Raw genomic sequence first — 16563 nt, forward strand, 5'->3', positions numbered from 1 at the left:
TCAACCTGGCTGTTTAGAACCGGGCTGTCTATTGCCTTGCGAGAGATAAGACACACTGCCGTGCTAGCTGCCTATGTCAGAGACAAGTCTAGCTTGCTCAGATGCCATGACCCGAGCCAGTCGTTTCTCCCCCCTCCCTACTTCTTCCTGTTTGAACCTATAAAATCGGCAGAGTGGTTTAGTGAGCCTCTCCGAACTGCCACAAGGAACCAGCCAGACAAATGAACACGAGCAAAGTGCCCATGGCAGTGGTGTTTGTGAAGCACAGTCTACCCGTGCACCAGCTCACACTAGCTCCCACCTCAGGTAACAGTTATGAGCTTAACATGGTTCTTGCTGTCTGACCGAATGATCAATAGTTCTCAATTACTGCGGGAAGGTTTGAAGAACGCCGGAAGCCAGAGAAGTGAGGCCGAGAATGAGTGTAAATGGAACCAGTGAAGAACGGCTGTCTCCTAGCCGTAAGACAGAAGAAAAACACTCTGGTGACAAGGATGCTAGGAGGACAGTGAGTTTGCCAGGTGGAAACCGAAGCAGCCCAGGGAGTATGTGAGGCAGGCAGGGTGTGATAGGCGAGCCCCAGGGGAGAGGTGGTCAGTGAGCGGTGATGCCCACGGATCAAGCGAGGAGGCGGGAGAGCCTGCCACTGCAGGAGTCAGTGATGTGGATTGCTCGGGTCTTTTTCCTCTTGTTCCATTGCTGTGGCAGAGGTGGCCCTCACGCCGGTGTGCATGCCGCACACTCCAGATTTCCTTTTGTTCCTGCCTGCTGCCCTTTGGCCCAAGAAGTTACTACCCAGCTTTCTTGCCTTTGCTTTCCTCTGCAGGAATGCCTGGGTCTCACTGAAAGGGAGGAAATGAAGAGGGGGCAGACGTTCCCTCAGCTCTTTCAACAGGCATTTGATGGTCACCGGGGCATGTGCTCACATGCGTGCCCAGCTTCCTCTCTCCTATTTTCTTTGGAATGTTGAAGAGTTATCAGTTCATGAGTAATAACGATAGTAGACCGGATCCTGTTAAGGATCCAACACCCCTACAATACTCTGAGCCCTTTTGAGTGGCTAGGCTTTTTGTGAAAGACACTTGGGTTGTATGCTCAGGTTTTCAGACATAGTCTAGCCTCTCTGGGTTAACATGTGAAGGGGCTTTCCACTCCATGGAGCCCTGGCAAGTCAGGGCTGGCTACTGTGATTACCAATGGTCCGTATTCACAGGTTTGTAATGGAAACAGCTCCGTAGAGTCGGTGTGTTTGATGTTACCTCTGTGTGCTGTTGAACAAGCCAAGGAGATGGAGGATGTGGGACCTGACTGTTGCACCTCAGGTCGCATTTGGAACTTTGTGGGAGTGTGACTACTGTTCGGAACGTCCTTCCCAGGAAGTTACAGTGGGAATTAGCTACTTGTGGACCTCAGTTCTCTCCTTCCACCACATGGGGTCTGGGGTTTAAAAACTCAGGTTAACAGGCTTTGCGCCCAACCTACAGTGTCACCTCAGTGGCCCAGCTAGCGCAGCTTTAAACAGAAAGTAAAGAGAGAAGATGGACATAGCATAGTGAAATTTAACAAGTGCTGACAGTGGTGTTTATTACAGACCTGGCTAAGAGTTTATAGAAGACTCATTTAGAAACTTCTTTGTGGTGGGGGGGAGAGCTGATGCTGGGGATGCTTTACTCAGTCTTGACGTTTTCTAGCAGATTCCAACTCATTGGCCAATTTCTGCACAACAAGGAGAGTCAGACGGTGGTGACGCTCACTAAGCTGTCACCATGGGCAGCTTGACTGAGCGACATGGTCAAAACCTCACCATGTGCGGTCAGCATTATCCCAGTTTCAGAAGTAAACAGGACCCCAGAAGGCAGAGCTCAGTGCTGGGGCCTCAAGCCCTGGTCTCTGTGGTGGACTCACCTGGCACTTACGTTCCCTTTTGCTGTGCGTGCGTGAGTGTGTGTGTGTGTGTGTGTGTGCATGCGTGCGTGAGTGTGTGTGTGCGTGCGTGCGTGCATGTGTGTGTGTGCGCGTGGGTGCGTGCATGCGTGCATGTGTGTGTGCGTGCGTGTGTGTGTGTGTGCGTGCGTGCGTGCGTGTGTGTGTGTGTGTGGTATGAGTGCTGTGTTTCTCCCCCTCCAGCCTCATAACAGCCATGGGTTTTCGGAACTGGTTGAACCTTGTGTTTTGTTTGAGACAGGGTCTCTATGGTCTAAGCTGACTTTGAACCCTCAACGCCTTGAAGTGCCTGCCTCCACCTCCCCAGTGTTGGGCTCATGGGCACGAGCTACGATATTTGAATTTTTAGTTCAAATTTAGGGCCTAACAACTGAACTTAAATCAGACTCAAGTCTCTCAAACTGCCAGTAACCATTTTCTCTCAGCACATCATGGAATCTGCACGGCCTGTGATCACGTGAGGGTGGAGGGCAGAGCGAAAGCCACTTCGCCAGGCTTCTAGAGCATAGGGCTCCTTTGGGCCTCTGTTATGTGACATGGACTCTGACTTTATAGGGGAAAGCAGTCACACCAGTCTCTTTTATGAGCTATGTGTTTGTCTACGTAGTCTCTCATCTTTTTCCGATGGCAGAATACCTCAAGGGATTCATCTTCTACAAAATAAATGGTTTAGTAAGTCATTCAATCTCTCTGGGCCAAGTTGTCTATTCTCCATATTGGCCTAAGGATATTCCAAAATCTCTTCATATAGCTCTGTGATATAGACCCTGCCTCAAACCAGGTGTTTGGATGACCAGATGAACTACTAAAGGTAGCAGGCAAGTCTCTGGACGTCATTCATGCAGCCAACACTGTGGGAACATGTGACTGACACTAACACTCTGAGTAGGAGGCCCAGATAGATTGTCTACTGGCTGAAGGGAACTGCACATCACCTGATGGTTACAAAGGAATACAGGGAGGTGAAGGTGTGGAGGTGAAGGTGTGGCTCAGCAGCCAAGAGCACAAGATGCTCTTGCCGAGCACCTGAGTTCTGTTCCCAACACTTGTGACAGGCAAGGAACAACCACCTGTAACTCAGTCCCAGAGGAATCAATGCCTCTGGCCTCCTCAGCCACCTCACTCAAGTGTATAAGCCTACATACACACAAACATAATTAAAAATAAGTTCTTCAAAATAACAATAAAGTATGAGAATAGATAAATAGGCTTCTCTCTCTCTCTCTCTCTCTCTCTCTCTCTCTCTCTCTCTCACACACACACACACACACACACACACATACATACATGCTCGTACACATGCACACACACATACACACGACAAGTAATTATCTTTTTAAACAACCTCAGTAAGAGGGAAGTGGAACCCTTCATCAGGAAAAAAAGTTTCAGAGAGAGACAAGCTGCTCCCTTTTGGCGAGAGGGAGGTCCTTAGGAGCAGTGGCAAGCTGGTCCCAGCGTGCTGCGCTTGGGGAACAGAAGTGCTCCTTCTAGACAAGGTGTGGCAGGGCTGACTCTGTGCTGCTGAATACATAGCCCTCCTGAGATCCCATCAATACTGTGAAGCTCTGTTTTCTCGTGGTCTCATCCCAAGATGAGATCCCAGACTCACATGGAGACTTGCTCTGGGTGGAAGACTCACAGTCTGGGAGCACACCACACCGTCACACGAGTGATGGAGGTTGTCAAGTATTGTGAATAAGGACAATTTTATTCATAATATGGGGACTGAACCAGGCCCTTGTACAAATATAACTGTCAACCAAAAATGTAAGTTTAGTTTAATCTTATTTAGCCACAGCGTGAAGCAGGCAGAATATAGACCCTGTCTGTAGCCATTGATTTTAGTTTAGACAGGTTTATTTTTTAAAAAGAAAATAGCTCATAACAATTAGTTTAAGCTAGAAAGTTGTTTTGTTGCTCTTTTTCTCTTTTAGGACTGAAGAGATGGCTCAGCGATTAAGAGCATTTGCTGCTCTTCAGGAGGACCTGAGTTGAATTCCCAGCAGCCACGTCAGGCAGCTCACAACCACCTGCAACTTCAATTCCAGGAAATCTAATGCCCTCTTCTGCCCACCATTAGCACCTACGCTCTCACACAGTGTCTCACACTCACACACACACACCCCTAAAAAAAGTAAATGTTTTTGTTAAACTAGTATAATGAAATAGTGCTCCCAGATTATGAAAATGAGTATAGATGAATTTTAAAAAATTATAAATCTACCTCTCTGAGCTTCATATGTACTAAGTGCTGAAAAGTGCAATATGGGGCTGGAGCAATAGCTCAGTGATTAAGAGCATCAGTTGCTCTTCCAGAGGACCCAGGTTTGATTCCTAGCACCCATGTGATGGCTCCCAGGTATCTGTGACTCCAGTTCAGTGAATCTGACACCTTCTCTGGCCTCCTCAGGCACCAGGCAATCAAGTGGTACCTGAACATACATGCAGATGAAACTCTCAAACACATCAAAGTTTTAAAAATTAAAAGCAAACCAAAACAAAACTATGCAAGCCCCCAAGCCAAGAAACCCACTCCTCATCTGATGGAGGTGGGACTTGTATCTTATCTGTTGCTTTCATTGGTTAATTAATAAAGAAATTGCTTGGCCCTCTGATAGGGTAGAATTTAGATAGGCAGAGTAAACAGAACAGAATGCTGGGAGAAAGAAGCTGAATCAGGGAGTCGCCATGATTCTCCTACCCGACACAGATGCAGGTTAAGATCTTCCCTGGTAAGCCACCTCGTGGTGTTACACAGAATATTAGAAATGGGTTAGATCAATATGTAAGAGCTAGCCAATAAGAGGCTGGAACTAATGGACCAAGCAGTGTTTAAAAGAATACAGTTTCCGTGTAATTATTTCGGGTAAAGCTAGCCATGCGGGCGGTCGGGTGTCGGGGACGCAGCCCGGCCGCTCCTATTTCAAACACTCATCCTTCCAGCTGTCCCAGTGAATTGAACCACTTCCTGGGCAGCCTTCCCGTGTCTGTCCCTCTGAGCGGGTTAAAAGGCTCAGGATGAGCAGATGAAGTAAGGAAGCCCGCTAGTGCTGGGGATAGGGCCGCGGAGCCAGCGCTGCAATTCCTTCTTGGAAGCTGAAGTAAACACAGTCTGCAAGCATGCTAAGCAGAAGGTTCTAGATGTCAGAGAGGCAGGAGGTAGGGAGACTGGAGGGAAGGATGTGACCGAGGGCAAGGGTGAGTCTCTTACCAGGTTCTTGCTGTATTTTGTGGTTGTTTTTGAACCAAGCGATGTGAGGCTCAGGGACACCGCTAGCTAGGCAGTCTAAGGTCGCGGAGCCGCTGATGGACACCTTGTAATCACTGAGGTTCTGCAGCAGGTGCGGCGCCTTCTGGTCTAGTGAGGAAAGAGAAGGGCTTGGGGTTACTTCGACTGCACAAACATTGGTGTTTTTAATAGAGGCAGAGACCACCCAAGGTGACCATAAGGCTTCAACATGCATTTTGTCCCCTTTATCTTCACTCATTAAAGTTATTGCTTCCCTTAGTAAGCCATGACAATAAGTTACAATGTACTAGAATGGAAAAATGAGGGACTAGGCTGGACTCTGGTTTTAGACACACGGGGGTCTTATCTGGCCAACTCGGTTTCTTCTTTGACAAGGAAGAGCTTTTTCTAAAACTCAAATATTTCAGAAACTCAACATGAAAAACATGGTTGTGTATGTAGGGTTGTATTTTTTTTTACATTCCTATTACATGTTGTGATGGCCAATGTAATCTTATGTCTTGTGTGTGATTTCTGCATTGAGTCCAGTGGCTCTGAGTTTGTATTGATTTGAGCTGTATGGGATGGGTTGTGTTACTCCATAATCTACATTTTGAGGCAGCAGACCAAACAGGAAAGTTCTGGAATTTTCAAAGCTTTATTGATTACTTCCCTCCCTCCATTCCCTTCCCCAATGCAAGCAACCAAAAAGTTAATTCAAGAGGCAGAGGCACAAATTGTAGGTTTTGCGCTATATAATAGCACAAATATTATATTTTATATTATTTTCTCTTAAAACATACAAATATGGTACAATACAATTTATTTAATAAAATGCCAACCAATATAGTACAACAAAAAATGAACTTAATACATTAAGATGCAATACATTATAATATTAAAATCCCACACAGGAACCGCAGTACCCCCAGGGCCCCAATGAGTACAGTGTCTCTGCGGAAACGAAGTAGTCAGTCAGTCCTGCTGATGTGTATACATTCTAGCGAGGCGGGATTGGACCAGGGACTCAAGTCCGACAGAGAAGAACAGAAACGCCTCCTAACGTCATCCCCTACCCCCACCCCAACCCCCGCCCCCCAGTCCTCCTTCTCCATCTCCTTTGCAGATCCTAGGACAGAAATCCCAAGGGTTTAGGTGTGACTTACATATTCTGCACACTGGTCTGAGCTTTCTCTGACCAGGTTTGGGTCCTCATCTTAGGGCATTAACACGGGGAGTGCGCAGCTTAGGAATGGTTACGCTACAAAGTGGCGCTGCTGTGGCCTGGATTCCACGTCCCCTGCAGGAGTCTGCTGCATCCCCACACCTTTTTCTTTAGATTCCTGCAGGGAAACTCTCAGGGTCAGCATCTGTTAAGGCCATTTTGAAATCCCAGGTTAAGAAGTATACCATCATATAACACGGTCAAGTAGTGAGAACGAGGCAGGGTGACTACCCATGAGATTTCTCAAGGGCGTGGGGTTCCAGAGTTTATAATAAGCCTTCTTGTTTCACACAAAATGAAATCTGAAGGCGTGCGGGCTGGCTGAGATCCCTTCCTCCGGAGGAGGCTGCGTGAGAACGCTCTTTGGCCACATGAGTATGCCCCTCGTCTCCTCTAGCTCACCTTCACGGGCGAAACCAGTCCTGTTATTTCTGTGTCTATGTTCTATGCAGCCTGTCAGCTTTTCTTGTTGAAAAATGTAGCCCATAAAAAAACTTTCCATACGTGATAACTTGTGCGCTCTTGCTCGATACAATGTTGACACTTTTACAGAGCATCGGTGAGATATGATGAGACAGAATAAAGAACACACAGCTAGTTAGCATTGAACAGTGACTCGGACAGATTTAACCTGAAACCCGGACCCAGTCTGTTGTGTTTCCTAGCTTCCTCCAGCACATTTTACTATGACCAATGTGGTAACTGCGATAAAACAATCCATCACTGCTCATAGGCCTTAAGAGAAGTTTGAATACAGGGCCTATAAAACACCAATACTTTTCATAGCTACAGTTTATAATATCATGTGGACATAGGTTGTGAGTTTCCCTGACAGATGTACTTAGAAGAGAATGTCTGATTTAACAAAAATGTTGTGATGAGCATCCAAAGGGCCGATTTTATGCTACAAACTTCACAGGAGCAGCAGAAAGAGCTGCGGAATAAACACAGAACTCCATTTAAATACAAGGTTCACACGCACCTACGGAAGCATACAGTATGAGGATTTATCTATGAATTTTTCTTTTTGTATGCTAAGTTTCCCAGTTTTGGTTTCTGTCTACAGAGTCATTCAACCTAAGCATCATATTTTGTTAATTCTACCTCAGACTCTGTAGCAATGGATTTTGACATTTTAAGGAAGAAAGGTGCATGGATCCCATACATAGCTGGTAAAAATAGAAACCTGACCCTTCTTCTGAAATAATCTGAATTAACAGAATACTTTTGCTGGTTATCAGTAGCCAAAGACAACTGCCCACAAGAGGTTCTTTTCCTTCTTAGCTATGACCCTGTGTTGCTGGCTAGGTCCTAGGCCCCTAAAGATGTGGTTTCTTTTTTCTATTTTTGGAAGGGGCTGAGGAGCCAGCCTCACTCCCCTTTCCTTCAGCCGTCTCTCTCTCTCTCTCCCTCATCTCTCTTCATATCCCAAAGAAAGATTAAAAAACAACCTATACAATAATAGATTCTTTTCTTAGAAGAATCTTCGGGAAGGATTAATTATAACAGTGAATGGAATTCTTAAAATTGTCTCTTGGAATACATGCATCTTCCCCTCCTCCCAGGGAAGGAATGGGAAGGCTCTGCATGTTCAGTTCAGTTTTTCTGAGAAAGCTCCCTAAATTCTTAATTTTTTTAAAAAAGCTTTCCAAAAAGCTGAGCCCCCAAAGTCTTCTTAATGGTGCTGAGGTTGTGTTTCCTGAAGGAACACATTGCCTCAGAATGAACAAAGAGGCCAGGCCAAAGAGCCATAGGTAAGACTTCAAGACACAATTGATTATTCTTTCCTCTGGGCTGACAGCCTTCCAGGCCACTGATTGTTTTCACAGCATTTGGGGCTCCATAAAAGCAGCCTTTGGGGGAAATGCTATTGTTTACTCTTTCACACTTGACAAAAGCAATTCCCACGCGAAAGACTAGTTTAGCCGCGAGACCCAGTCTGTTGCCTAGAGGAGGAAGCAGGCTGCTGAGTTCCCAAGCTTGAGAGCGGCCATGTTATCACTCCCCATTGAACTGCCCAGCCCCTGTTTCTCAGCTGCTCTATTTTGGTCATTATTGCTGGCTTCCCCCACCCCTGTAGTTCACATACAAAGATCAATCATACATGGAAACAGAACAATGCATATTAAAAGTACCTTTCCTTCAAATGCAAGCTGAAAATGTTATTGCTCTTGATTTTTTTTAAAAGGCATGCATTTAAATAGTTTTAATACTGCGCTTGTACTTTTGCAATTTCTTAACGACCATAAACATCCAATTAACATTTGTATACAGAGAAGGTGGCCTTTTCCTGTTTTAGTGGGTAGATTTTTTAGTAGATATTAAGATGGCTGCATGAACTCTCTAGTCACAATATGTCCTGGATACACGGATTGTGGACACCTCCGATGCCAGCAAAGCAAGATGAAGGGCTCTACAACAGTGCCCAGGGGCCATGAATATTCAGAATGAAGGCTTGCTGTGCTTTCTCCGGCTGTCAGGGATTGCTGGTCCAGCGCAGGGCAGTGAGGAACAGAGCCTGAATGCTGGACTCCCTACTGCGGAAATACCTGTGGAACTACCTGGAATGGAGCTGACTGGGTGGACCTTCATCAATCATACTTTGCTCTCAGAATTACATCAATATCTTGTGCCCCTGGGACCCATCTTAGAACCCCCAGTTTAAGATCAACATAATTCATGTAAAAAAATACTTTCAAATAAATAAGCATTATAACTTGTTATCCAGGTACTATTTACAAAATCAAGAGCAAATGAAAACAGTTAAAAGGAAAACCAGGTAGACACCCGACAAAGACTCAAATTCAACTGTACTCATGCTGTGCTGAAAAAATTAACTTATTCGTGTCCATCTTTGGCAGGAACCAGCAATTGGCTTAAATTATTCAGTTTGTACAGCTTCACAACTTAAAAAATATATATATCAAAAGAGGTTGGCATCAGAGTGGAATCAAAGATGAGTCCCAGGTTGCTGTCTATCAGGCAGGAGAAGACAGAAGAGAGAAGGCAGAGTACAGGGATCTTCATCCAAACACACACCAGGTGGCCCAGAGAGCACCCTGGGCCAGCGGGCACTGGGGATCCTTATTACACTATCGTGTCCAAACTCATTCTGAGAGGAGCGTCTCCTCTGGGCCTGAAAGCTAGCAACAGTGACAATAAACCAAGATGAGAGGAGACCACCGTGACTTCTCAACGAGTCCTTTAATGTTTGACATTACTCTGTGTGGTACAATCACTCCTCCTGCCTTTAAACTTGGAGCTCCGAGAGAAAAGAGCCTTTTTGTTGCAGTGCTCACCTCTAACGAGAACTTCTGTCTTCCGGAGGATTTCTTCCCCTGTGTATATGTTCCTGGCTCTGCAGGCATAGGTGCCTGAATCTTCCAGGGACACATTCTTGATGACAAGGTTCAGAGTGATGGAATACTCTTGGGTGGTGGCCATCTTCTGCTTGCTGATGCTGTGGTGCATGGTTCTGTTATTAACTGTCCGGAGCAGAAGCCAGGTAATGTCTCTGTACAGGAACTTGTTGACCGTGCAGGAGATTTTCAGGTCCTCTCCTTCTGTGGGCATCTTTTCCAAGGAGACGTGGAAGCCATTCGGGACATCTAGAAAATAAGAACAAAGAACTTCAGACCAAGTGTCTCCCAGTGAGCTACTCAGACATGGCAAGAACCATTCATTCCCCCCACAGACCCTCTAAACATCAGCCTGGACAAGGCTTTTGTCTTTTTATGTTAGCGGAAGTGATCAAACAGAGCTGGGAGAGCCTGTGGAGTTGAGCCCATCCCAAGTGACACAGGAAATGCAAAATCAGGGCAGTTGGGGGGGGGCAGGTAACCTTTTCTTATCTGTCCCCAGTTGCTCGGCATGGTGAAATGATTTTCCTAACTTGGAACCAGAACCTCCTGCCCCATCTCATTATCACGTACAGTCCTGGTAAGCTGATATTTGAGGAGAGTAAAATAATAAGACAGCCAAGAGCAACAGGTACTAAAACTCCAAGGTCCCTGTACAGGCTCGCTAGCTCCAAACAGCTCCTTTCAACTGAGCCCTGCCGGAAAGACTGGTCAGGGCCAGCCCTTCAGGGACTGCCCTTACTTCACAGTGGCCTTCTCCCTGCTGCTTCTGAACAGAGTCCATGGCCTCTCTACTAGTCCAGGGGGCAGAGGACAATCAGGTTCCTCACCCACTCCGGTCCTCTAGTGGGAATGCTTGTACCCATACACAAAAGGCAACATGTTTTCTTTTGAAAATGTAGGCAAATCCGGACCAGTTTCCAGATTCCAGAGACGTCCAATAGTTTTAAAGTCAAATTTAGGGCTGGGGGCATATCTCAGTGGCAGAGAATTTGCTTAGTTAGTGTACCCAGCCCCACAGGTGGGGAGGCCGTATTTACTCTAAAGAAAAAAATCATTCTAAGGAGTGGGGTACGGAGGCGCACAGCTGCCATCCAGCACTGGGGAGGTAGTAGAAGCAGGCAGGCCAAGAGTTCAAGGCCATCCTTGGTTATGTAGGAAGTTTGAAGAGGACCCGGACTACTTGTGACAGTCTTAGAAACAATAAGAAATGGTTTTGAAGGCAATGACGTCAACAAAAGTCACTCCGTTGAGGGTCAGTTGCCATCCCTTCTCTACACCTCCTAAACCCCTTCCCATTCTACACCAGCCTGTGCACCCCACCTCTCAGGGGTCCTTCTAAAACCATCTCTTGGGTTTAGGGGTACAGGCTCCTCCATGCCATTCTAGAATGCTCACGGCTACTGGCCCTGAACTGACTTATTCTCAATACCTTCCCATTGCTTGCTACTGATGATGTATCTATATTTGAGCAAAGAATTTGGGCCAACATTTTACAAAGAGCTTTGAAGATGAAAAGAGCTGTTGTCTGTTGTTATTATTATCCTCCGTAAACAAAGGTATAAAGGGACCTTTAAACGTTAAGGGGACAATAGTCCAAAATTAGACATCGTATCAGCTCTTTCCTAAATCCCACGTTGCTTGTTTTTCTGATTTTTCTGGCTTTGGCTGTATTATAAAATGTCTTGTCTGAAGAAATGCCAAGTATTCATTTGAAACCTGGAAGCAGGGGGTGACAGCAGCCTGTGAGGTGGTGGTGGCTGAGGAGCAAGGCAGAGAGGAGAGACGCTCTTGCTGAAAACATGGTAAGGTGTCTGCAATAGCCACGCCAGCGGCTGCTTCAGCATCTGCTTTACATCCTTCCAGGGGAGAATGACATGTTCACTGTCATTGTCCACACAGACACAAGGACACAGGGCTGTATGCAGACCTTCTCCTAAGACCAGAGCCTTTCTGTGCTCCTCTGGACTCATCCCGGTGGGTTGGCACCCAGGGATCCCGGTCACACCACTGAGGTCATGTACGGAGTTTCTATTTACTTTAGTGATTTGAAACTTCCTGGGGAAATAGCTCACAGATTTCCTGATGGAAGATTTTGTTTATCTTTGCCAAGTGCCACCAGGAATCTCAAAATAAAATGCATTTAGTGACATTGGGAAACGAGGGAGATAAGACATTGCAGCCATTCCGGTTTCACCCTCATAGTCACACCGGGTGCCAGAAAGAAGGTAAAATAAAATTTTAAAAAAGCACGCAAAATTTACCCAGAGAAGAGAATACAAACAAACAACTAGGAAAACCCTCAGATCCATCTTGCAATCCTGTTTACAGGGGGGAGGGGTAGATGCGTCTGAAGCCTTCAGACAGCCCTTAGGATTTTCTGTTTCTCAGTGCAACCCCCTTTCAGTAATTTGCTTTTGATCCCTAGAAGATTGTAGACAAATATCGTTGTTTAGTAAACCCAGAGGGATTTTCTCCTCAACTATTTTTTTCAAGCCTGAATATAGAAACGAACCTAGGAAAGCGTCCTCCAGCTCTGCCAATGAGAAGAGCAGCTGAGCGCTCCCTAGGCATTGTCACCAAATAACACTCCTCATCTGGATGGGGTCCAGGAGAGAGAGAGACACAGGTAATCCTGTAGACAGAGCATGCCCGTGTGCGAACGGGCACTAGGTGGGCAGGGATGGTCACCTGACTGGGTGGCCCTACATAGACACTGGAAAGGGTGCTTGTCATCTTGTTTGAAACACTGAACACTTTACTTCCATTGAAAACTGGCAGTAATAGTTCCTGAAAGAACACAAATAGTCACTAGAAAGCTCTGCTTAGTTCCTAGGTACAAGTACCAGATTTAGGAGAGGACATGGCCAGGGAAGCCAAGGACCATAGCTAGCTGCTTCCCCATGGAGGAAGAAATCACTGTGTTTTAAGAAGAGGGACATAATTAAAATGAGAATCAACAAATCACCAAATCGATCTTTGCAGCATTTAAAGTTTAGGCAGCCACTTTAGGGGTAGGGGATCCTAGGGTTCAAACTCAGGGTCACCTACATGCTATGAGGGGGAGGGGACTCTACCACAGAGATCACGGTGTTAGTTACTGCTTTAAGTTCAAGGCTGGTCAGGTTTACATATGAGCTCCTGGACAGCCAAGGATACACAGTGTGATCCTGTCTTAAATTAAAATAATTAGCTAAAAGCCAACAGTGAATATATAAGCAGGTCACTCTCTCATCAACCCACATGTAGGCTTCCCGGGGCTGGCAGACAAGAGTTATGGGGAGAAAAGCTTGTCCGAGACAACCAGGCCTAGGTTATGAGCTGTTTCAGGCTTAAGTTGAAGTTTTTGTGTTTTCAGAAGTGCTGTGAGCTTCTAGGAGGCATGTCTTTCCCTTCCCCTCAGCATGGCCTCTCCCAGAACAAGCCTCCAAAGGAGATGTGTCCCCTCCTGGGCCTTTATCTGGTCTGCTCTGGTTGGACCCTACCCTCTAATGTGACATCTCTATGGGCCAAAGGAGTGTGCCCACCCTGAGCCTCTGTCACTTTACTCTAGAAAAGGCTCAAGGCCTTGGTGTGTGTGTGTGTGTGTGTGTGTGTGTGTGTGTGTGTGTGCCAACATTCCCAGAAAAAGACAGATGGTGCCCAAGTGTGCCTCTAGACTGGTTCAGTCATTCCTCAGGCTGCTCATTCTTCAGGGTCCTGACCACTAGGCCAAGAAGCGGCCTGAAGTAAACTCAGTGAGAGGTTCGGGGGCTAAGGACGGGGAGCAGATGTGGGCATGGAAGTGGGCATGCCCCCCACCCACGGGGATGGAGTGTGAGGCAAACCAGGTATGGCTACAGCCTACTCGGCAGCCTGAACAGCCCCAGGACTCCAGTCTAGCCTGGACTTGAGGTCCAGATGGAGACACAGCTATCTACAAGAAGTCGGGACACATGGCAAGATTTACGGAGTAATTTTAGATGAGTCGGCAGCTAGAGAAGCGTCGTTGGTCCCCAGTGGTGGTCTTTCTTGGCTTTGCACACACAGGGGTGAGTCCAGCCTCTTTCCTCTCTGTTCACACTTTCCCCCAGCCCCCTGCGCCTCATGCTCTGTTTCTTTATCATAGTATCAAGTTTATTGATAACATATTAAAAATGGAATATAGTATTTTAAATATACTGGCTTAAATAAAGCTAATCTTTTTTTTTTAAATGGGGGGTTGTTTTGGGACAGGGTTTCTCAGTTTAGTATTGGCTCTCTCTGTAGACCAGGCTAGCCTCCAACTCAGAGATCTGCCTGCCTTTGCCTTCTAAATGCTGAGATTAAAGGCGAGTGCCACCATCATCCAGCCTCTAAAACATGATTCTATAAAATAAATGAACACTAGAAAAAATTTTTAAAAACATTTCTTTTTTTTATACGTGTCTATGTCTGTGGCTATGCACATGTATGTGCAGTTGCCATGGGGGTCCGAAAAAGGGCACAGAATCACCTAGAACTAGAATTTCAGGCAATTGTGAGCCACCTGATGGGATCCTGGGAACCCAAACCTTAGTTCCCTGCAGCAGCAGCGGCAGCGGCAGCAGCGGCAGAAGCAGCAGCAGCAGCAGCAGCAGCAGCAGCAGCAGCAACAAGCACTCTGAACCACTAAGCCATCTCTGTAGTCCCGGAAAAGTTTAAGTTACATATGTGGTCTCTATCAGTGATGGTACCAAAGAGTAATTCAAACATCACATTACTGCTGCAGGTATATACTGATACTAGGACATGACACATGCCCTCATCTCTTCCTGGGGGACCTGGGCCTGTGTTGATACACCAGAGTTGTCATGCGCTGCTCTGCAGTGGGTACCATCAACCGTTGCTAGCTAGTTCAAAATCGAAGGCACTGTCCTGTCTTTCATCTTCCAAACCACATAAGCTTTGACTACAGATTCAGACTGTAAAAACCTGTTTCCAACTAAACATAAGAATAACGCAAACCTTTGTGTTTAGTCCAAAGCACCTGGATTTACTTGCGGACTAGTTGGAGGGAAATCTTGGTAAGCATCCTTCCCCAGCAAAGGACTTTCCTGCTGGGAGTGGACACGGAGATACACTCCTTCCTATTCCTCTAAGGTGAGAAGGTGGGAACCTTGCCTTGATCTAGGGGGGCTTTGCTGCGGCATTCTCCTCTCTCCAGAAAATGCAGGGGCACTCTTCACGTCTGAGAATGATTTTCAGGTTGTCTCCATGGCCCAGACTCGTTAGGGCGTGGCTCACTGGCCACAGGCTCCTGTCATCTAACAGTGCAAACTGCCTCATGAAATTAGTCCAGTCTCGTTCTTTCTAGAGACTTCCAGGCAACGTCAGCAGCCTGCTCCATGCGGTGTGAAGTTTCCAGAGGGTTGGCACACTGCCCGGGTTTCCTCAGAACCTGGGGGAGTGCGGAGCCAGGCGGTTGCTTTTAGACACTGAGTTCCTTATTTCCTTCCTGAACCCGGGGAGGGACTTAGGGAGTGCCAGTAGTGGGCCTTGCCGGTTGTAAGATTTGCAGAGTCCAACGGGTTTAAAATGAAAAATCCCTAATTGCTCAAACATAGCCCATTAGTTATGATGAACAAATTTCAGTTTCAGATTTTGACAGGAGAGTCTTAGTCCCCCACTGGTCTGAACTACTTCAACTATGAATTTCTAAGTAAAAAAAACCCCCACAAACCCCAAAACAACCCTCACAAAAAAAAACCCCAAACCAAACCAACCAACCAAACAAACAAACAAACAAACAAACAAACAAAAAACCAAAAAAAAAAAAAAAATCAAAAAACAAATCTCAAACCAAACCAAGCCAAGAGCAACAAAAAACCCTCGAACATCATAGAGGTTGGGAGTGAACAAGAGGCCAGACCTGGGGTAGTTCCTGAAGGGGGTCCAAAAGCGAGCGAAAAGGATCCCAATTGAGAATCAAGTGTGGGAAGGAGAACTCGGGGAAGGGGCTCTTGAGAGAAGCCAGTGATGTGGTGGAATTCTATTCCTGGGAACAAGAATGGTGGTGCTCACAGCTGGACGTGTCTACGGAATGTTTTAAAAAAAATCACTAGGGGTGTTCAAAACAAAGACAGCTGACCGAGGCCACGGTCTCTCTGAAGGCAGAGTCAGTATAGCTTACCTGTGACGTAAAATTTTATGTTTCTTTCCACAGTCCCTATTTTATTGATGGCCTTGCAGCTGTAGATTCCAGAAGCTCTCGAGTCCGCCACCACCAAGGTGCTAACCGTCTGTGAAAGAGAGACAAAGTTCAGCTGGAGGACAGGGATCTTTTGAGGCAGTCCTAAGCCACTCCTGGGCTCGAGTGATTCACCTATTCCATTCACATAGCCTTTAAAGAGGGCATTGCAGGCCGGGGTGGTAGCCGCCCCGCAAGCCCTCTGCTTGTGGAGCCCCAGCACGAACAGAAAAATAACAGGAAGGCAGGTCCTCAGGAGACCGGAGCCCATGACATCCGACTCGTAGGCAGGGTTTTAGGCTTATCTCAGTCTGTTGGCATAACAATCGCAGACCTGAAGCTGAGCTGTGGGATTGCACGTCCCACCCCACGGGGTGGTCAGGCCACATCTGTGAGAGGAACAGGTGAGGCCCGGGCCTTTCCTTGTTTGAGTGACCAGAGAGTACAGATGCCAGCTGGCCACAGGAGGCATTTGTGCGGGCACGTGGAGTGGGTATGTAAGGACAGAAGGACAGAGCCGGGCGGTGGTAGCACATGCCTTTAATCCCAGCACTCGGGAGGCAGAGGCAGGCGGATCTCTGTGAGTTCGAGGCCAGCCTGGTCTACAAGAGCTAGT

The 16563-nt window shown here is 46.7% G+C and overlaps 1 protein-coding gene across 1 annotated transcript in view; it reads right to left on the reverse strand.

The window, feature by feature from the left end:
* Positions 1 to 16563, reverse strand: part of Flt1 (fms related tyrosine kinase 1) — a 167625-nt gene that overhangs the window by 70472 nt on the left and 80590 nt on the right. Inside the window, exons 12-14 of the mRNA XM_005344712.3 lie at positions 15891 to 15999; positions 9701 to 10009; positions 5159 to 5305 (exon numbers count right to left, since the gene is read on the reverse strand). Of these exons, the coding sequence (XP_005344769.1) occupies positions 5159 to 5305; positions 9701 to 10009; positions 15891 to 15999 (565 nt within the window). The remainder of the gene's footprint in view (positions 1 to 5158; positions 5306 to 9700; positions 10010 to 15890; positions 16000 to 16563) is intronic.

This window comes from Microtus ochrogaster, chromosome 2, assembly GCF_000317375.1.
Source record: "Microtus ochrogaster isolate Prairie Vole_2 chromosome 2, MicOch1.0, whole genome shotgun sequence".
NCBI lineage: Eukaryota > Metazoa > Chordata > Mammalia > Rodentia > Cricetidae > Microtus > Microtus ochrogaster.